This window comes from Ceratotherium simum, chromosome 33 (genome assembly GCF_057802395.1).
Source record: "Ceratotherium simum simum isolate JZ-2026a chromosome 33, ASM5780239v1, whole genome shotgun sequence".
Classification (NCBI taxonomy): domain Eukaryota; kingdom Metazoa; phylum Chordata; class Mammalia; order Perissodactyla; family Rhinocerotidae; genus Ceratotherium; species Ceratotherium simum.
The window spans coordinates 1219312-1242738 of record NC_141932.1 but is presented as its reverse complement, the minus strand read 5'-3'; the positions used below and the strand labels follow the sequence as shown (position 1 = coordinate 1242738).

At 44.1% G+C, this 23427-nt stretch overlaps 1 protein-coding gene across 1 annotated transcript; it reads right to left on the bottom strand.

Annotated features, from left to right (window-relative positions):
* Window positions 1-7533: 7533 nt before the first annotated feature.
* LOC147912683 (uncharacterized) lies at window positions 7534-21408 on the bottom strand. The gene is made up of 3 exons (XM_087420979.1): window positions 21199-21408; window positions 17951-18077; window positions 7534-10890 (listed from the first exon to the last, which is right to left on the bottom strand). Exons 1-3 carry the CDS (start codon window positions 21229-21231, stop codon window positions 8606-8608), a joined length of 2445 nt encoding a protein of 814 aa, XP_087277105.1. The 5' UTR covers window positions 21232-21408; the 3' UTR covers window positions 7534-8605.
* Between the last annotated feature and the right edge of the window lie 2019 nt (window positions 21409-23427).

Below are 23427 nucleotides of genomic sequence, written 5' to 3'. Positions count from 1 at the left end.
TCCATTGAGAAGGACTCAACAGCTAGAGGAGAAAAGGATCCGTGAATCCTGAGAACAGACATGTCTCAATGGGTGGTAAACAGAAGACACTGAGTTCTAACATGTGAGAAAATTAAGTTGAGCCCATGACTATGCTGGAAACTTGGCTACCATGGAATTCTTTTTTCTTCGAAGTGTGAATCCTTTTCATTCATCACAACTCTGAGGAAAAACAAACTTGGAGGGAAAGGAACAGCAAGGTGAGAGTAGAAAGATGTGCAAGAATGTGGAAGGAAAGCTTCAACAAACATTGACTGAGTATCTCATCTGGCTCAGAGGCTCATCCAGATAGGTGTCATAGATCAGGGAACAAAGTAGTGTGTCCTCATACAGCCTTCATTCAAACTGAGAGGAGCAGCCAATAGTCAGAAAGACAACATCTAACAGTAAATTATAAGGTGACACGTGTGCAAATATAAAACAGAGCAGCACTGAAAATGACAAGAATGTGGAGTCAGGAGGATTTCAAAGGAAACGAAGGGGTCAGGGTTGTTCTCATTGTGGAGACGGTATTGGGGCACACAACTAGAGGGTGGGAGACAGTGACTTGTGAGGATATATGGGGAAGATGTTCCCTAGAGAAGAAACAGACAGTACAATGTCCCGAGGGCAAGAGCCTTCCTGGAGTTCCAGACCATTCATGTGGCCACGGTGCCTGTTCCAGGGTGGCTGGTAATGTTTTCAGGAGTGTTTTAATATACCATTCAGAACTCTTCTCAGTATGTTCACATTCCCTTAAGTGCATCCACATGCCTCTACACCAGACCTCCTTGTCAACTACCTTCTCCACTCTTCCTTCCTTACCAGGGCAGATCACCAGCTGCTGCCCTGGGATCTATACATGTTGTCACCTCGGGACACTTATTCTTCCACACAAAATGGACACCAGCTCATGACTCCACCCTTTGGGAAAATGTGTCTCCTCCACTCTTTCCAGGACATCCTGAATATAGCTGGACACAGCCCCTACCCATTTCTACTTCACTCATAAACCAAAGTGTCCCAGGCAGAACCCAAGCACAGGCTTTCTTCTCCCCTCAGCTGGCTGTGCAGAACACCCAGGATACCCACTGCAGTGAGCTGTTACTACCGTGCTGCAGTCTCACCTACCTACTCACACAGCCTACTTGTGTTCTCTGTACCTGATCTGGCTCGATCCTGGCTGTACATCTCTACCTTACAATGGAATACAGCAGTGCCCCTCTGACCTCATGACTTGCTTGATCCAAGAGAACTCTCCTCACAGTGGGTCACTCTGGAAGGATGGAGACTTCATGCCCCATATTCAAGTGTTCTGTTCTTATGTGGGCACAACAGGAGTTGTTTCACAATGATTTATAAACCTGTAAGGCAGATGGCATGGACTTCCTCCAGAGCCTCAGCAGCCTGCACTGTGATTCCCTGGATGGGACTTGCTAACACCCCACACTGCATGTTTCCCACCACCAACACCATCCACACCAAGGAGTCTGCCGAATCATATGGCCCCAGTGGCAAGAGTGCTTGTGCCACAGCCAAGACCTGTGCCAACTTCTTCCTGCTCTAGGACCCCCAGAAGCTCCCCATATGCCATGAACACTGGTGGATGAGTAGGATTCCTGTTGTGGAAAAGTTGCCTCTTGAAGTCAAAGGAGCCTAGCAGTCACTGTGCTTCCTTCTATTGTTTATTTGCAAGGAAATTCAAAAAACACACATTAGAATGGCTAGTATTACAAAGACTACACAAAGTGTTAGTGAGGATCTTGAAAAATCAAATTCTTATACACTACTGGTGGGAACATAACATTGTATGACCACTTTGGAACCATTTGGCATTTTCTTAAAGACAAAAATGTTAACCTACCATCTGACCTAGGCATTACACTCTTAGATATTAACTCAAAAAGTAAAACATATTCTCTTTTTGTTTTGGTGTGGAAGATTGATCCTGAGCTAAGACCTGTTGCCACTCTTCCTCTTTTGCTTGAGGAATAGTGGTCCTGAGCTAACACCAATGCCCATCTTCCCCTACTTTGTATGTGGGACGCCACCAGAGCATGGCTTGATGAGTGACGCAGGTCCATGTCCCGGATCCAAATCCACAAACCCCAGGCCACCTAAGTGGAGCACGTCGAACTTAACCACTGCACCACTGGGCCAGCCCCACATATTTTCATATAAAGCCTTGACAAAATGTCTGCGGTAGCTTTATCTCTAATAGCCCAAAACCAGAAACAATATAAATTTAAAGAAACAGATGAATGGATAAAACATTGTGTTCTATCCATACAATAGATTATTCAGCAATAAAAAGAATAAATTATACACACAACAAGGATAAAACTCAAAATAATTATGTAGTAGGAAAGAAACCACAAAAAACGAATAAAGATTTGATTTGTTTAAAATTTTAGGAAAGGAAAATTAATCTATACTGAAATAAAGTAAACAAATGATTATCTAAGGAAGTAAAACCATGGAAGGCAGGGAGAAGGGGATTCCCTAGGGGCAGGGAGTAATGTTGGGAGACTTAGTTATCTTCATTATCTTGTTCATGATGATGGATTTACCAGTGTTTGTGTGCACACCTGTTTTTGTGGGCTGGGTGGGAAAAGAATGTGCTATACACACATACATATATATTTTTTACATATGTATTTGACGTGAATATTTCAAACTTTATGGATTAAAAGTGCACTATTTATTACATGTAAATTATACCTCACTAAAGTGCTGGACAATTGTTTCTACATAAAATTCTGTGTTTCCCACTTCACTTGAAAACCCAGGAGATTTGAAATAGCTACATTTTTACCACCCTGTCTCTTTGTATCTTAGGAGGAGTAGCTCTGCCTCAGTGGGAAAAAAAAATTGGTGAGTAATAAAGGCTATTTTCCCCTGAGCCACCAGCAACTAGAACTGGGTACACAAGACCTATCTATGAACTATGGAACCCCTCTCCTCTCAATTCCCATTTTCTTGCCTGTGCAGCTACGCCCTCCAGGAATGGCTATGGGCATCTGCAGAATCTTTACACTGTACAGCCAGTGACCTGGGCCAGGAGGGACACAGTACTGGACTTACTGAGAATTTCTGTACACCCTTATGGTGCACCTCTGCATTCTTGGGAATATTGGTGGAGGCCACCTCAGAAGGGGCACATCTTCCCTACTCAGCTGCAGTCTGCCCGACTCCCTATTCATCTCGCCTGATTCTATGCCAACTGTGGTTCCCATACCATCCCCCACAGCCAGTAACACCCGCCCATCAGATTCCGGACTTCAGGGCACATGGATGCTGGGCAGGTCCCAGGGAACAGGTTTCCTCCATTAGTGCTGGGGAAAATGGAATATATGCTGGAAAGAAGGGGCCCAATTCATGCTGTTCCCACCCACACTGGATGTTATCACAGCAAGTGCCCCTCTCCAGAGTGGCCCCTGGGTCCTCACATAATGGAGGCATGTGGAGTTTACACTCACAAAGCTTGTCAGTCTTTCCAAGAGGCCTTGGGCAGCAAGGTGAATTAGACTCCAATTGGACTGAGAAGTTGCTCTCTGCCATCCTGCCGCTCCCCAAGGCACACAAAGTTAACAGCCCCAAATACGCGTGCAGCATTGGCTAACAGTGGAGTTCTCTTCTATGTGTGTTATGGTTACTAATTTTTGTGTGTGTGTGAGGAATATTAGCCCTGAGCTAACATCCATTGCCAATCCTCCTCTTTTTGCTGAGGAAGATTGGTCCTGTGCTAACATCCATGCCCATCTTCCTCTGTTTTGTATGTGGGATGCTACCACAGCATGGCTTGACAAGCGGCGCGCCAGTCTGCGCCCTGGATCTGAACCTGTGAACCCCGGGCTGCCAAAGCAGAGCACGCAAACTTAACCCCTACGCCACCGGGCCAGGCCTAAGGTTATTAATTTATTTTACTCCACACAGTAACTCTATGAGGGGGTACTCATACTATTTTGCCTCGTGTAGAGATGAGAAAACCAAGACTCAGGGATGGGTCCCACGACCCATTGCTAGTAAGTGTCAGCACCAGGAAGGAGTCGCACACTGGCTCTGGGTCCAGGTGCTCCAACACGCACTGCCACGGGATGCTTACCCCTAACGGTAAGTCCAGAGCCAATACTTGTAGGGTGTTCCCACAACCCAGCTACTTTTTCAGGCATTTCACTTGCATTGTAAGTTTCTGAAATTTATTAAACTTATGGACTAACTTGTAGAAGCGACATGTATAAAATGTTGAGTTTCCTTATTCAGGAGTGTGTTATGTGTCTTCATTGATCCTCTGTAAAGAATGAGATGGCCCTTCCTGTAGGCCCTGAACTAGAAGATTCTATTTGGGGTTTTCCTTGCAGCATCCTCATGTAGCAGGTGCAGGAAAGGCCTCATTTTTCAGATGAAGAAACTGAGGCTCAGGGAGGTTAACTACTCTGTGAGGGACATGGATATGCGGCTGATCCAAATCAGAGACCCAGGTTGGCCGTCTCTATCATCTTGCTGTTGAACCACAAAGCTACACAACCCTGTTCCAGAAGATGCCAAGTCCACGCATGTCCATCATGATGATGGTGATAATGAGGATGAGAATGGTCATGATGAGGATGAGGGTGTCAACAACAGCAGTGATGGCAGCAGAGTTCATATCTTGATCCTGCACAGTCAGGGAGGAACAGACTCTATTTTGTGTCCTTTTCATATTTGAACTTGTTCACACTCACATAACACTGTGACATAGATACTGTATTATGCCATTTTCCTAAGGTAGAACTTGAGGCACACAGGGGTTCAGAAACCTGCCTGGGGCCACACAGCCTGTGAGTGCACAGCTGGGATTCTCACCAGGCAATCTAGCTCCACAGCCAGGCTCCCGATTGTGACACTAAGGGGGAAACAACTCACAGACACTGTGTGGGGCCAGCATTCAAGTAGGTGGACCATGGTGGGTAGGGTGGTCTGGAGTCTTTAATCCTCGGGGAATGGGAATCTGTGTGAGGAGATGACTTAGCGATTCCCAGATTTGGACAGTTCATGAATGTCTAAAAAATGTTTTAAAACTAGAAAACTCACTCAGAGATTTGGCCCATTAAGGACAATTTATGGACAACTACCATCTACTCTCACTCATGCTTCATAAAAGACAGGACTTTGACGAGGAAAGAAAGCAGAGGACAGCACCTCATCATGAAGGCAGATCTTCTGCATTGAATAAGGTGTCTGAGGGACTCACAACAGTGGCTGAATTTTCCTTACTGTGCCGACAGGGATTTCATTAGAATTAAATGAGTAGAGACAAACACTGTCTGCAACAAGACTGACACCTGCTCTGTGCTCAAGGACCTTAGCTGTGACCATTCTTACTAATTTATTCTCGTTAAACTAAAACACATTCCATGTGTCTTAAGAGTGTACTCTAAAAAGCACACTTGTCTCTCTGCTAATTAGGAGAACCACTTTGACTTGCCACAAATGGAAGTTGACCATGAAAATACAACCATAGTCAAAATACTGCTCTGAATTCTAGGGAGCTCACGGGGCCTGCTCAGGGCTGCTCCCTCTGTTGAAAAACGGAAATTAGTAACAATCAAGGGGACATTACAGATGCAGCATGACTCCAAGACGTTCTCCTGACAACACTCAGAAGGAAACAGAAAAGGGCCGGCTCTGTGGCTTAGCGGTTAAGTGCGCGCGCTCTGATGCTGGCGGCCCGGGTTCGGATCCCGGAAGCGCCCCGAGGCACCACTTCTCTGTCCAACGCGAGGCTGAGTCCCACGTACAGCAACTAGAAGGATGTGAACCTATGACATACAACTATCTACTGGGGCTTTGGGGGGAAAAAACTGAATAAATAAAATCTTTAAAAAAAAAAAAAAAAAGAAGGAAACAGAAAGGATGAAGGAGCAGCTTTCTCAGGAGGTCCATGCATGCCACCTGAGTGCCCTCTAAAATCATCTCCTGGACCAGTGCAGGAGCATGGCCTAGGCCTTAGGAAACAAGGGACGACAGTGCAGCCCTCAAGGACATTTTTACTGGGATTGTGTTGTTAGGAAGATACATGGGGAGGACCCGTGGCAAATGTCTTCCCAGGGGTGCTGCCTGACTCAGCCTGTCTTCTGAGAACAGCCCCTCACCCACGACCCTGCTACCTGGCTGTGGGGACACTTGGCCCAACCAGGCTGGGCCAGTCAGCTTCCCTCCTGTGGAATCTAGAATCAAGACCTCAGATAAACGCCCAAATGTGTGGGCATTGGGGTGTGGGTTAGTGTTTAGAAAGATGTTTCTACCCAGAGAGACCTGATTCAGACATAAGAGACTGGAAAAAAGGACATGGGTCTAGAACATGGTGAGACATAGGAGGAGGAAAGGGGAGCTCCACTGCTCTTCTAGACCAGCGAGGCCTGGATTGAGAGGGCAGAATCAAGGAGGCTGTGGATCCCCTGCATGGACAGGGGAGCCCTTACCCAGTGAGACCAGGAGCCCACATTTCTCCAGCATCACCTGCAAATACAGAATGCCTGAGGTCTGTGCTGGGCTCAAAGGGGAGGAGGACTCAGCCTCTCGATGTAACGTAATTGTGGCTGAGAGAAAAGCCTCCCATGGGTGAAGCCACTGGAGAGAATACAATCAGTGGTTTCCTTGAGAACTTGTGGGCAGATGGTAAGTGCTCTGGGACATGAAAGGAATGGGGGAAATAATCACGACAATAATTCCAACAATGAACACAGCAGCAGCAGCAGCAGCAGCAGCTGAGCCTCCTTAATGCTCACCGTGTGTCTGCCCTGGGCTGAGAGTTTCACATGCCGTGGTAAAGGGATTAAATTTCCGAAACTCTGCCGGCCCCGTGGCTTAGCGGTTAAGTGCGCGTGCTCTGCTGCTGGCAGCCCAGGTTCGGATCCCAAGCACGCACCGACGCGCTGCTTCTCCGGCCATGCTGTGGCCACGTCCCACATACAGCAACTAGGAGGATATGCAACAATGACATACAACTATCTACTGGGGCTTTGGGGGAAAAACTAAATAAAATTTTAAAATATTAAAAAAAAAAAAATTTCCCAAACTCTGGAGCTAGACTCACTGGTATGAACCTAGCCTCTCGAACCTGACACTTCTCCATTGTGTGAACCTGGAGAACTCACTTCACTTCTGTGACCCTGGATTTCCACAACAATACAATAATAGTTCGCACTTCCTCATGTTGTTGTGAGAATTAAAAAGAAAATACTCAAAAAGCAAGTAAGAACTCAATGTGTTGTGTTACTTTTATTGATCCTCACAGAGGCCAAAGTAAATGCCATCATCACCTGCACAACACAGTGAACTGAGCCTCCGGGAGCTCTAGTGAGTCACTCAGACACTCCCTACTGGGGAACCCACACTGAGACCTCAGTACCCCACAGCCCCCTCCTACCTGCGGGGACAGAAGGGTGCCTTGCCCCGGGATTGTCACCTCGCAGAGGTGGAGATGAATGTTGTAGCTGCTACTCAGTGAATACTTGGCTCTTCACCTCTTCCAAAGGCCCAGGTGCAGCGTCACCCTTAATCCTCGTTTTATACAGAAGTAAACTGAGGCTTAGAAAAGGGTCATTGTCTGTAAGCTCCAGTGATGGATGGAGATCTGAGATTCAAACTCTTGCCACATGGGGTATCTGATCACTGCCTTCCTCTTTCCCTCCCCATGGGGCTTTGAACACCCAATCCATCCCAATGCCAAGTGGTCCCCCATCAGCTCCAACCCACCAATGATAGACCAAGAAAATGAGCAACTACTACAAGGCAAGGCTTTAGTTTATTATTGAACATCTGGACTTAAGAAACAGATGGGGAATATATTAACAGAGCAAATTAGTATTAAAAGAGTATGGTGTATGTGTCCATTACATTGTGCATAGCACAAAAAATTCTGAAGATAATTAGGATATATTCTTCCAGTACTGAAAATAATTATTCTATTTAAAAAGGAAGTCGCTCATGTATTTGAGAATGAGTGAAATTCCAACACACATTGTTGTTGCTCCATTGTCCTATTTGTCAAAGAAAAGGAAAATAGCCGAAGTTCATAAAAGAATAAGCAAAAGACATCAGCAGACATTTTCTGAGAATCATACAGACAGCAAATATAGGTCTGAAAAACTGATCATCAGGAATCTTTAGGAAAATGCAATTAAAACAACATGGAAATAGCATGACAAAGTAATATTAAATAAAAGGCCAAATTGAAAATGATTTACCACATTTGGGTACAGCATAAGGACTTTCTACATTGTGAATTCTCCTGTGTTGAATGAGACCAGAGTTTTAGGAAAGCATTTTCCACATTCACTGCACTCACTAGGCTTGATGCGGTGTCAACTATTGACGTGGAAGGAACACAGTCCTTTAGCTAAAGAATTTTCCACATTTGGTTGACTCAAAAACTTGATTCAGTGTGAAGTTTCTCATGTTGACAGAGTGCGGAGCATTGAGTTAAAGATTTCCCACATTGTGTGTGCTCATAAGCCCTTTCTCCAGCGTGCACTCTCTGGTATTGAAGGAGTGTCGAGCTACAGACAAAACATTTCCCACATTCACTATACTCATAAGGCCTTTACCCAGTGTGGACTCTCTGGTGTTTACTAAATTGGGAACTATCCCTAAATGATTTCCCACATTCACTGCACTCATAAGGCCTCTCTCCAGTGTGAACTCTCTGGTGTTTATTGCAATGTGAACTACTCATGAAAGATTTCCCACATTCACTGCACTTATAAGGCCTTTCTCCTGTGTGAATTCTCCGGTGTTGAGTAAGTGTCCAACTATTGGTATAAGATTTCCCACATTCACTACACTCAAAAGGCCTTTCTCCAGTGTGAACTCTCTGGTGTTTTTTGAGTTGGGAAAGATCCCTAAATGATTTCCCACATTCACTGCACTTATAAGGCCTTTCTCCTGTGTGAATTCTCCGGTGTTTTGCAAGTGTCGAGCTATTGGTATAAGATTTCCCACATTCACTGCACTCAAAAGGCCTTTCTCCAGTGTGAACTGTCTGGTGCTTTTTGAGCTGGGAACGATCCCTAAATGATTTCCCACATTCAGTGCACTCATAATCCTTTTCTCCAGTGTGAACTCTCTGGTGTTCATTGAGATGTGAACTACGCCCGAAGGATTTTCCACATTCCCCACACTTATAAGGTCTTTCTCCTGTGTGAATTCTTCGGTGTCGAGTAAGTGTTGACCTAACGGTATATGATTTCCCACAGTCAATACACTCATAAGGTCTCGAACCTGTGTGAATACTCTGATGACAACGAAGGCTCAAGTTAGACCTAAAACATTTCCCACATTCACTACATGTATAAGGCTTTTCTCCAGTGTGAAATCTCCAGTGATGAATGAGATGAGAACTTACTTTATAGGATTTTCCACATTCACTGCACTCATAAGGCCTTTCTCCAGTGTGAACTCTCTGATGATCACGAAGGGTGCTCCTAAGGCTGAAAGATTTTCCACATTCACTGCACTCATATGGCCTCTCTCCTGTGTGAACTCGCTGGTGTACAACAAGATTGGATCTTATGATAAAAGATTTCCCACATTCACTACATTCATAAGGCCTTTCTCCTGTGTGAACTCGTTGGTGTCTCAGAAGATAGCATCTTTCGATAAAGGATTTCCCACATTCACTACACTTATAAGGTCTTTCTCCTGTGTGAACTTTCTCATGATAACGGAGGGTCTTCCTAGTGGTGAAACATTTCCCACATTCATTACACTCATATGACCTCTCTCCTGTGTGAACTCGTTGGTGTCTAACAAGATTGCATCTTTGGATAAAGGATTTCCCACATTCACTGCACTTGTAAGGTCTTAGTCCTGTGTGAACTCGCTGATGATAACTGAGTTTGGAATCAGATGAAAAAGACTTCCCACATTCACTGCACTGATAACACCTTTCTCCAGTGTGAAGTCTCTGATGATAATGAAGGCCGTGGCGAGAGGTAAAAGATTTCCCACACTCACTACATTCATAAGACCTTTTTCCAACATGAACTGCCCGGTGTTGATTGAGGTAAGATAGATGGCTAAAGGATTTCCAACATTTACTGCACTCATATGGCCTTTGTCCTGTGTGTACTCTCCGGTGTAGAATGAGTATCGAGCTACTGGGGAAAGATTTCCCACATTTACTGCACTGAAAAGGCCTTTCTCCTGTATGTACTCTCTGGTGGAGAATGAGTACCAAGCTGTTGGTAAAAGATTTCCCACAATCACTGCATTCATAAGGCCTTTCTCTAGCATGAACTCTCCAGTGTACAATGAGGTAAAATTTTCTTCTAAAAGATTTCCCACACTGAGTGCACTCATAACGCCTTTCTCTTGTGTGAACTGTTCTTTGTTGAATAAGGATGGGTCTACGGCGAAAAGATCGTGCACATTCACTGCACAAGTAACAATTTTCTCCAGTGTGACTTCTCCAGGGATAAATGAGAATAGATTTTTGGTTAAAAGATTCTCCACATTTACTGCACTTGCACCGCCTTGCCCCAGAATGAATTCTTCGATGCTGACTGAAGGTTGAGGTTTGCCTAAAAGATTTGCCACATTCTCTACCCACGTGAGGACTGCCTCCTGCGTGGACTCTCTGGTGAAGAACAAATGAGGATTTGTACCTGAATGCTTTCCCACATTCACGGCACACAAAACACTGTCTTCCAGTGTGGACGCCCTGGTCCTGAACAAGGGTGTATTTTGGGCTGAAGGCTTTCTTGCATTCGCTCCATATATTATAATGACTTTTTCTCAGACCTGCCTTGGGAGTCCTGGCCTCTGACACACCTACAGAAACACTGTGTTCAAAGGGTGCCTCCACATCTTCTGCTCCACTCCTGCAACCTAAACACAAAGAAACCCTGGTGAAGTACATGCTGACTTTAGAGGGGGGAGTGAAACCCCATCACAAATGTGCATCTGTCACATCTAGGGAGGACTCTAAGGAATACTTTTCAAGTTAAAGAAGTCGGAATCTGTTTAAAAAAGTGGCTACTGGGCATTACTGGGCCTCTAAGGCAAAAGAATGGTGGAGACCTGACCAAAGAAGAACACAAGGATAGGGTGTGACACAAAAAAAGAGGCATGTTCTAAAATCTGTTCCTTTGCAAAAGGATTTCTGCAGGACCTTTATTGCTGGTGACATGAGGCTGTGTGGAAGCATATGTGGAAACCCAGGAAAAAACAACTGCAGTACAATAATTGGTGTTCAAGGCAGTAGACAATTGCAATCATTACATAGCTGGTTCCTCCCTAGAGCCAAAACTGCCACACCCTACACAGCCAGTAACCTTGCAATCAACCCAGGGTGAAGGTCTTTCCCAGCAAAACCAGCCCCTGACGGCTGGAAGAGGTGAATGATCCATCAAATGCAGAGACATCAACAAAAGGCTATAAGGAAAATGAAAAATCAAGGAAACATGACATCACCAAAAAAGCACAATAAGTTTCTAGCAAGTGAACCCAAAGAAATGCATATCTCCAAGCTGCTGGGCAAAGAATTCAAAATAACTGTTTTAAGGAAACTCAGCCAGATCCAAGAAAACACAGACAACTCACTGAAATTAGGAAAACAATATATGATCAAATCAAGAAATTCAGATATGGAAATAAAAAGAAATTAAACAAGTTCTGGACCTGAAGAACACAATGAAAGTAATGAAAAACGCAATAGGGAGTGTCAATAGTCAACTTCATCAAGCAGGCGAAAATGTGTGACCTTAAATCAAGTCATTTCGAGTCATCCAGTCACAAGAGAAAAAAGACTGAAGAAAAACTATGTAAATTATAGGTTGCCATCAAGGGAAATAATATTTGCATTATGGGAGTGCCACTAGGACAAGTGAGGGAGAAAGGAGCAGAAAGCTTATTTAAAGAAATAATGGGGGCCGGCCCCATGGCATAGCGGTTAAGTGCGTGCACTCAGCTGCTGGCAGCCCGGGTTCAGATCCCGGGCACGCACCGACACACCGGTTATCAGGCCATGCTGTGGCGGTGTCCCACACAAAGTGGAGGAAAGATGGGCACAGATGTTAGCTCAGGGCCAGTCTTCCTCAGCAAAAAGAAGAGGACTGGCATGGATGTTAGCTCAGGGCTGATCTTCCTCACAAGAAGAAAAAGAAAAAAAAAAAGAAAGAATGGCTGAAAACATCCTAAATCAGAAGACGGATGTGTGCATCCAGGTATATGATGCTTGTAAGTCCCCATACAGATTCAATCTAAAGAAATCTTCACCAAGACACAGTATAACAAAACTTTCAAAAATCAAAGACAAAGAGAATTTCAAAAGCAGAAAGAGAAAAGAAACTCATCACATACATGGGAACACCCATAATGCTGAAAGTGGGTTTCTCAGCAGAAACTGGGCTGACAAGGATAGTGAAATAATAAATTCAAAACGCTGAAGGAAAAACAATGCCAAACAAGAATGCTTTATCCACCAAAGCTGTCCTTCAAAAATAAAGGCAAGATAAAGACTTTCCTAGACAAACCAAAGCTGAGGGAGTTCATCACCACTCAACCTGCCTTACCAGAAATGCTAAAGGCAGTTCTTTAATGTGAAATGAGAAGACATTAATTAGAAACGTGAAAACATATGAAAATACAAAGCACACTGGTAAAAGCAACTATATAGTCAAATTCAGAATACACCAATACTGTAATACGGTGGCATGTAAGTCAGCTAACTCTAGTATAAAGGATAAAAGACAAGAGTATTAAAAATAACCATAGCCACAATAATTTCTTAATGGTTACACAATATAAAAAGATATAGAATGTGGCATCAAAAAGATAAAATGTAGGGGGTGGTATACTAAAAGAGTACTTTTTATGTGATTGATGTTAAGTTGTTATCAGCTTAAAATAGGCTGTTTTAAGATGCTTTATGAAAACCTCATGGTAACCACAAAGCAAAAATCTATAATAGACAAAGAAAAAGGAATCAGCCCATACCACTATGAAAAATCATCAAATCACAAAGGAAGAGAGCAAGAGAGGAAAAAGAGACTATAAAAGAGCCAGAAAACAATTAACAAGATGGCAATCAACAAGTCCTTACAAAATTCTCCAATCAAGACACACACCGGATGACCAGATAAGCAAAACAAGACTCAATTATATATTGCCTACAAGAGATGCACTTCAGCTCTAAGGACACAAATAAACTGAAAGTAAAGGAATCCAAAAAATTATTCCATGCAAAGAAAAATCAAGAGAGTAGCTTATACTTATAAGACTTTAACTCAAAAGGTGTCATAGAACACAAAGAACATCACTGTATAATGATACAGGAGTCAATTCATCTAGAGGATATAATAATCGTAAGTGTATACGCACCCAACATCAGAGGACTTAAATTTATTAAGCAAGTATTAACATATGAGAAGGTAGAAAAGACAGCAACAATATACTAATAGCAGACTTCAATATGCATCTTTCCAGAACGGGTAGATCATCCAGATAGAAAATCAATAAGGAAATATTTCACTTAACTACACTCAGACCAAATGGACCTAACAAACATACAGAACATTCCATCCAACTACAGCAGAATACACACTCTTCTCAAGTGGACACAGAACATTCTCCAGGACAGATCATATGTTAGGTGACAAGTCTGAACAGATTTAATAAGACTGAAATCATATCAAGAATCTTATCTGACTACAAACGTTTGAAACTAGAAATCAGTAACAGGACGAAAGCTATGAAGTTTATGAATATGTGGACATTAAAAGAAACACTCCTGAACAATCAGTGGGATAAAGAAAAAAATCAAAATTTAAAATAAAATTATCCTGTGACAAACGAAAATGGAAAGAAAATAGGCTAAAACTTATGAAAAGCAGTAAAAGCAGTTCTAACAGTCAAGTTTATGGCAATTAATGCCTACTTTAAGGAAAAAGAAAAATCTCAAATAAACAACCTAACTTTACACCACAAGGAACTAGAAAAAGAACTAGGACCAAATTTGGGGGAAGAAAGGAAAAGAACAAGATGAGAGTGGAAACAAAAGAAATACAGATTAGAAAAACAATAGAAAACAGCAACAAAGCTAAGAGTTGTTTTTCGAAAAGAAACAAAATCGAAAAACTTTTAGCCAGACTAACTCAGAAAAGAGAGAAGACCCAAATAAATAAAATCAGAACTGAAACAGGAGACATTATAAAACTGATAGTGCAGAAACACAAACATCTTAAGAGGCTACTACGAACTCGATTAACCAGAAGAAATGGAAAAATTCCTAGAAACATAGAATCTATTGAGACTGAATCATAAAGAAACACAAAATCTGAATAGACCAATAATGACTAAGGATATCGAATCATCAATTAAAAATTGCCCAAAAATTGCCAATAAGCGGCTGGCCCCGTTGCTTGGCGGTTGAGTTCGCGCACTCCAGCCCAGGGTTTGGAGCCCAGACGCGCACTGCCTCACTGCTTGTCGGGCCATGCTGAGGTGGCGCCCACATACAGCCAACTAGTAGGATGTGCAATTATAACATACAACTATCTACTGGGGCTTTGGGAAGAAAAAAGGGGAAAAAAAGGAAGAGGATTGGCAATAGATGTTAGCTCAGGCCCGGTCTTCCTCAGGGGGAAAAAAAAATGCCCAACAAAGAAAAGCCCAGGACCAGATAGATTCATTGGTCAATTCTACCAGAGATTTTAAGGAGAATTAATGTCAATCCTTCCTCAGCTCTTCCAAAACACTGAAGAGGAAGGAAAATGTCCAAACTCAATTTACGAGGCCAGCACTACCCTGATAGCAAAGCAAGATAAAGAAACTAAAAGAAAATTAAATTACGGGCCAATATCCTTACTGAACATAGAAGGAAAAATATTCAAAAAAATACTAGCAAACGAAATTCAACAGCATGTTTGAAGAATCTCACACTATGATCAAGTGTGATTTATCCCTGGGATGCAAGGATACTCCATCATATGCAAATCAATAAACGCAAAACACCATGTTAACAGAATGAAGGATAAAAATCACACAATCGTTCAACAGATGCAGAAAAAGCACTTAACAAATTTGAGCACACTTTCATGTTAAAAACTCTCAACAAATTAGGTATAGAAGAAATGTACCTCAACATAATAAAGGCTATATACCATAAGCCCACACAACCATCATACTGAACAGTTGAAAGCTAAAAGCTCTTCCTCTAAAAGCAGGAACAAGACGAGGATGCCCACTCTCCTCACTTCTACTTAATATACTTCTCGAAGGCACAGCCAGAACACTTAGGCAAGAAAAAGAAACAAAAGGCATCAAAATCACAAAAGAGGAAGTAAAACTGTCTGTGTTTGCACAAGACATGATATTATAGATAGAAAACTCTAGACGTCACGAAAAAACACTCACAACTAGGAAACAAATTCAGGAAAGTTGCAGGATACAAAATCAACATACAAAAATCAGTTGTGTTTCTATACACTCACAGTGAAATATGTGAATGAGAAATTAAGAGAGCCGTCGCATTGACAATATCATCAAAAACAACTAAATACATATGAATAAATTTAACCAAGGAGGTGAAAGATCTAGAGTCTGAAAACTATATGACACTGAAGAAAGAAAATGAAGACACAAATAGATGGAAAGATATCCTATGTTCTTGGATTGAAAGAATTAATACTGTTAAAATGCCCATATTCCCCAATGTGACGTACAGAATCAATGGAATTTCTCACACAAACAGCAAAGGAATCCAAAAATGTGTATGGAACCACAAATGATCTTAAACAGACAAAGCCATCTTGAGTAAGATCAAAGCTACAGGTATCACACTTCTTGATTTCAAACTTCATTAGGAAGCTATAGTAATCCAAACAGTTTGGTACTGGCATAAAAACACACACACAGAGGAAAGAAACAAAATATAGAACCCAGAAAAAGATCCCAGCCGTATATGGGGAACTAATCTTTGACAGGGGTGCCAAGACCAAACAATGGAGAAAGGACAGTCTCTTCAATAAATGATGTCAGGTAAACTGGATATTCACATGCAAAAAAGATGAAATTGGAGCCCTATCTTCCAACACTAACAACAATGAACTAGAAATGGATTCAAGAGTTATATGTAAAACATGAAAATGTGAGACCCCTTGAAAAAACACAGAGAATAAGCCACTGGACAGTGGTCTTGGCAATGATATTTTGGATATGACATCAAAAGTCCAGGGGAAAAACATCAAAAATAAACAAGTGTAACTATATCAAACTTGAAAGCTTCTGCACAGCAAAAGAAACAACCAACAAAATGAAAAGGCAACCCACAGAATGGGAGAAAATATTTGTAAGTCATTGATCACACAAGGGGACAGTATTTTAAAAACATAAGGTACTCATACAACTCAACAGAAAAGAACAATCCAATTAAAACATGGGCAAGTGATCTGATTAGATATGTTAACAAATTTGATATACAAATGGCTAATGGGTATATGTAAAATTGCTCTTCCTCACTAACCATCAAGAAAATATAAATCCAAACCATAACAAGATATTACCTCATACCTTAGGATGACTATCATCAAAAAGAGGAGAGATAAGTGTTGGCAAGGGTGTGGAGAGAAGAGAACCCTGCACACTGTTGCTTGGAATGGAAACTGGTAGAGGCATCATGAAAAAAAGAGTATGATAGTTCTTCAAAATATTCAAAATAGAACTACCTTAGGATCAGCAATCCCATTTCTTGGTATATATCTGAAGGAAATGAAATCAGAGTGCGGAATAGATAATCTGCTCTCTCATGTTCACTACAGCATTGTTCACAACACACAAGACATGGAAACCTCAATGTCCATAAATGAATGCATGAATAAAAAAGTGTGATGTATACACATATATACATACATGCACACACACACACACACACCTGGAATATTATTCAGTGTTAAAAAAGAAGGAAATCTTGCCACATGTGACAGTATGGATGAATCTAGAGGGCATTAAGCTAAGTGAAATAAGCTAGTCAGAGAAAGACAAATACTGTGTGATATCACTTATAAGTGGACTGTAAAACAAACACACAAAAAATGTTGAATGCATAGACAGTAGAATGCCAGGGGCTGAGGAGTGGGAAAAATGCTGAATTGTTCATCAAACAATAAAAACCTTCAGTTGTAAGATGAATAAGTTCTGAAAATATAATGTACAACATTATGGTAACTACAGTTAATAATACTGTATTTTACACCTGAAATTTACTGGGACAGTATATCTGAATTATTCTTACCAAAAAAAAAAAAAAAAAAAAAAAAAAGAAAAGTAACTATATGAGGTGATAGAGGTGTTCATTAACTTGATGATGCAATTATTTCATAATGTATACATATACGAAATCAACACATTATGCGCTTTAAATATATACCATTTACTCGAATGACAACAGAAGAACAAAAAAGAAAGGAAAAGAAAAGAAATCTACACTAAACACTACACACCATGCAAGAGGGTCTTGAAAAGTAGCCAATGGTCCAGGTAAGTAGTCACCATGAAAATGCCTGCAATTCCACACACAAGCAGGCACAAGGAAATGTCAGCTAAAGGAAGGGAGCAAACCCTGTCATACACACAGAGGTGCCATGGAGCTGGACACGTTTACCGGGCCAGGGAGAGGGCAAGCAAGGTGACATCCATTAGCCTCACTGCAAGACTACTGACCTGGAATCCTTTCCTATGAGGGTTCAGTACAGAGGGTGTTGGGGCTGCAGGGGAGAGAAGAGGGCAGTGCAACACCCCAGCCCCAGCAACACAGCTGCTACCCAGAGAGCTGGGGAAGCAAGCAGTGCTCACAGTTCACCTGTGAGAAGAACAAAGCACCCCATAGGGAAGAGGGGTGAGGCAGGATACAGAGCCTAGTCTAGGTCACTGGGGAGGAAGAGGGCCTTACCCAGCGAGGATATGAGTGCAAAGTTCTCCAGCATCACATCGAGGTACAAGTGCCTCTGAGCTTCATCAAGGAACCTCCATTCCTCCCAGGAGAAGTACACAGCAACGTCTTCAAAAGTCATACTGTCCTGTCAAGATGGGGACAGATGAAACCATGCACTTTCTCTCTCAGAACCTACAGTCCATCACCTCACACATCTACTCCACACTCCTCCTCCTCCAGAGCTCCCCACCTCAGAGGAGATGCCAGGCCCTGCTGCCACTGATACCCACTCTCTCCTCAGGGTCCCGTTCATCATTGTGTTCAGCCCTCAGCAATAACAGGCAGAGGGACACATAGATGCCATCCAAGCTCTGGGCCTGGCGGGCAGGGCCCTATCCCTCCTGCCAAGCAATTCCCCTGCATCTCCCAAATTGTACCTACAAGACATAGCTACATGTGGGCTCATCCTTCACTCCTAAGTCCCCACTACCAGAGCCTTGGGGCCCTCAGCTCACTCTACCTATGTAAATGCAAATCATTCTGGAGACTCTCTCTCACATCTTCAGTCCCCACAGCTCTGCCACCTCCCTGCCCTACAATACAGGCATCTCCCTGCACTCACCCATGGACGTGGCACATGGCATCCAGAGGGTGCCTGACAAACTCAAACACAATCCAGTACCTTCCCAGTCCTCTGATGGATCCCACAGCCAGGGAAAGCCCTGAATGCTGCTTTGAAGGCCTCCCCACCTGCCTCTAATCCTTGATCAAGATCAGCCACCCAGAACCACATGGGAATTTCAGATCCCCATATGACCCTCTTCCACTTCTGTGATGCTTTTTCTGTCCCCTCAGCAGCCACAATCCTCCTCTCTCCATTCAATCTTCCTTAAAACACCAGCCCTACAGTCTCCCTGCCAGGCACAGTGACTCTCACAAATGACTACATTCACCCCAGATCTTACCCACCAGCAAGACTGAAACACTCCAGACCCCATCGAGGCTCACCACACAATTCCGGTGAACGTGAACAGTAGTGAATTAACAGGAGGCCCAGTCTCACCGTCAACTTGTCTCAATTACTCCTCTGCCTCTGAAGTCATCTCACACCCACTCATTCCATGGAAGCCTTGGCCACCTGCCAGGTCATCCTCTCTCCCACACCTTTCCATGACCATTTCCCTCCCACCTATGTTTCTCATACTCAGGAACCTCAACCAGAAGCTAAGCAACAGAACTGTTCCTCAGCAAACACCCTAGTCTTTCTGACTTGCTAACAGCATTATCACTATAGCCTACATTCCGTTTCCTAAATGGGATCCACAACTCCACCCTGGTCCTCACAATAGCCACCACTTTTGAGTCTCCATCCTGATCCCCTCCCCAGATTTCCAGACCTGCGTCTCCAGATGCCCACTTGATGCCTCCACTCACCGTTCTCTGAAACATCCCAGACTCTTAACGGCGCCAAAACAAAACTTCTGATAATCCCAAAGAAAATAAACATACCGACACGTTCCACAGCACACTTGATGAAGCTTCCATCCCTGCAGCGGCTACAACCTAAAACCCTGGAGTCTTCCCTAACCTCTCCCTCATCTTTGTTGTTGTTCATGCCATGGAGTCGATTCAGACTCCTAGCAACTCTGTGTACAGCAGAGGGGAACCCTGACCAGTATTTTGCGCGCCATCCAGTCCAATCGCGCCATTGTCTGATACCGTCGCGCTATAACAGACAACGTTCTGCTGCTATTCATAGGGTTTTCATGCCCAATTTTTTCAAAAATGAGTGGCCAGGTTCTTCTTCCTAATATGTCTTAATTTGGAAGCTCCACAGAAACCTGTCCACCATGGGTGACCCTGCTGGTATTTGAAGTACTGGTGGCATAGCTTTCAGCATCACACCAACAAGCAGCCACTACAGTATGACATCTGACAGAAACGTGGTGTGGTTCCATGACCAGGAAACAAACCAAGGCTGTGGCAGTGAGAGCGCCGAATCTTAACCGCTGGACCACCAGAGCTAGCCCTCCCTCAACTACAACATCCAAAAACTGACTTGGCCCTTCTTCAAAAATGGACCTAGAATCTAAACTTTTCTTCCACCTCCATGCCCACAACTCTGGTCCACCAACACATAAGGATTATAGCAGTAGCCTCCTCCTGGGCTCTGTGCCTCTTCCCTCAACCCCACAGTCTCTGCAGCCAGATGGAGCCTATCAAGACCTGGGTAAGACCACCTACTTCCTCTTACCCAAACCTCTCATTATATCCACAATAGACACCCAACTTCTCAGGCAGCCACATTAATGCCTCATTACTGACCACCCCACCCCCACCTCTTTGTTCTTCACAGAAAGAATGGAGTTCTGCTGTACTCAGCTTAGTCACACCTCCAACCTTTTGCACATAGTGGTGTCTGTTCTTGGGATAACCTTCCACACCTGTTTATACTGGTGGGTAAATATCGGAACACTTCTATGACCCTTGGCCTGCACTCAGGACACAGAGCTTGGGGGTATCCTCAGGGTCCTCGCACCTAAAATCTGTGAGTATAGCTGGTGAAGAGTCTCAAGATACCAAAATCCCAGGCTCCACACGGGTGCTGTCATTACCACTGAGGGACTGAGACGCTCTCTCCTTCCCTGCAGAGATTCCATAAATGCTTTTTCTAGTATCAGATCCTCTGGGAAGAGGCAGACAACCATGGCTGGGTTCCATGTGAGCAGGCCTCCCCTGTATCCCCCGCCCAGCGCTGGAATCTCAGTCCTCAGAGCTGCCTCTTACCACCTGTGACCTTGGACGAGGACTCAACTCCCTGTGCCACTGTCCTCATCACCCCCATTCCACTCTGTTCTCTCTCTAAGCAACTTTTGGAGAACTTTTTAAACCCTAATGCACACTGTGTCCCTCTTCTGTTCACAACCCTCCACGGCTCCCAAGGCCCTCGGATTGAAGGAACAGACCCTCAGCCTCCAGTCCAGGCGACACTCCGCCTCACACTCTGTTCACTCCACACAGAACACGGACCCCAGGTCCCCGACTCCTCCCGGCTCAGTCGCCCTCCACGCCTGTCTCCCGCCGGGCCCTCCGCCTGGGACCCTCTCCCCCACCCGTCACGCCGGCTCTCACAAACAGGCCCCACGAGCGCCTCCCCGTCCCGGACACCGGGGTCTGGGATGTAGGCCCGTGAGCGGCGCCCGCACGCAGGCCTCTAGGGCTGGGCTGGGCTGAGGGCGGGGAGGAAGCGGAGCACGAGCACTGACCTGAGCCGGTTCCCTCCGCGCGGCCGCCGCCATCGGACTCTGGGGGTGGAGCGGAGCCGGGAGCGGCGGGAGAGGAGGGGACCCGGGCACGGCGGTCCCTGTCCGGGCCCTGGCGCGGGTCCCCCGGGCGGCGTCGCTGAGCCTCTGTGCACCGAGGACAGCGCACCCTGCTTCTTGTCACCTAGATCTAAAACACCCCGCTCTGTAGCCAGAACTAACCCACATGACGTAAAAAGGTCGCCGTGACGAGCTTGCCGGAAGTCCCGCCCTGGCGCGTTGAGTTTACACGGAAATAATTTCACCCTCACCTTTCATTGGCTCATCCGGGCGCGGGCTCTTCCGGGTAATGCAGTTCCTAGAGTTCTAGAGACTGGGAAGGGCTTTCTGCATCCTGACTGACAAGAACACTGGCCACGCGAGACCCTGAGGAATGCTGGAAGTTGGTGGCCCTACCGAGAAATGGGCTTTGTGGCTGGTTAACGGCAGCAAAGAGGCATAATTTTAGACTTAGCGAAGGTTAGCCTGCTCCTACAGGATAAAACTAGTATTTGACGGATTTCCAAATCCACATGGCCACGTCAGTCAGTCTGGTATAATATGAGTCCACGCGTAGCCGGGCACATTATGTTATGGCTCTTCAAATGCATGTAGCCTGAGACAGTGGTCAGTTGTGTGAGTTCTATTAAGATGGGCTAGGAACAAGAGAAGAGACTCCATTCAGGGCCCATGACTGGGAAGAAAGAAGAGGGATATTCTGAATTAGGTGGACAAGCAGGAGTTCTACTACTGGTTCCCATAGAAAACCTCTATCCCGCATGCAGAGTCAGTGATTATGTCCTACCCGTTGAGCAACATTTTTATGCATATAATATTTCTAACGCCATATCCTAAGATACACTCAATTCCTTTCAGTGAACACAGATCTATCTCAAACGGAAAGCTTAACTAATGCTGTTTTGGTATGGCTCATTGGTTGCAACTCTCACACGTGTGCCAAGGGAGTATCTGAACACCAAGATAAACAGGACATCTTAAGCCCATGATCTCATGTCCTTGCTGCTAAGTGATTATCATTTTCCAGTGATTGCAGGTACAGTTCTTCATGGGGAATTGAGATCATCTCAACTTGAAGAAATGCAAGTTTCAGAAAACCATTAATGTTTATTTAGTTATTCAAAGATAGTGGCAGAAGTAGCTCTGGGGAAATAGAGGATGTTGAAGAAAATTAACATGAGAATTTTTGGTAGGGCTTTTATTCTTGAAAACATTAAGCAACACTAGCCTGGACAAAGAATTGAAATGGACATTGAGAATAGCCAAATGAGTAAAAATGAACAAGAATTTGAGGTGTTTCTTCACAGCTCTAACAAATGTTCATTGAGCAAATACTCAGTATCAGACACTGTTGTTGGAGGTGCCTGAGAGACCTGACAAAGACCCCTGCGCTCATGCAGCTTATATTCCTCTATGAACACAGAAAGGAAACTGGAAAGAAAAAGTATGCAATTATAGTGTAGGTTATTGTAACAGAAAAAAGTCCAAAAACTCACCTAAGTCAGATATGAGTGAGACTCAAGGTACAATTCATCCTGAGGCAAAATTCCTCTCCAGCTATGAACCTGAGAAGCCAAAAGTTAGGTGTTTCCAGAATACAATGGTGGGACAGGGAAGAAATAGAAATTTCCATTCCAAAAGGGGAAACAGGAAGTGAAGAAGGAGTGAGGGGTCCCAAGCAGGTCCAAAATCTACCAAGGCAAACTTCATGAGATCATGAAAGATCCTCTGGCTCAAGAATAATCCTCTTTGGCTCGATGCTCGGCCTTCCAGAGCCACTGGGGGCAGCAGTTCTGTCTCTGTTGCTGTGTTGGATGAGATCCCTGACCCCAGGGATCTGCCTGGTGGGAATCTCACTCCCAGGGCTCCAGTTGGTTCCACCTCTCCCCCAAGACATTGGAGGTGGTGGTGGAGGTGGGAGAAGTGGATGGATTTTATGTTTTTAAATAGGACCGCCCAAATTTTCTGATTGTATTGGTGAGAGAGAGAAAGGTAGGAGTCAGCAATGACTCCAAGATTTTTGGTGTTAGCAGCTGGAAGGATAGAAACTCCATCAACTGAGATGGGTATTCCACAGTGGGAGTAATTTTCAATAGGGATATCAGCAGTTTTCTTTTTGGCCGAGTTGAGGGTATGAGCTATCTCAGAGCGCAAGGGAGTGGAGTTACTTAGTGG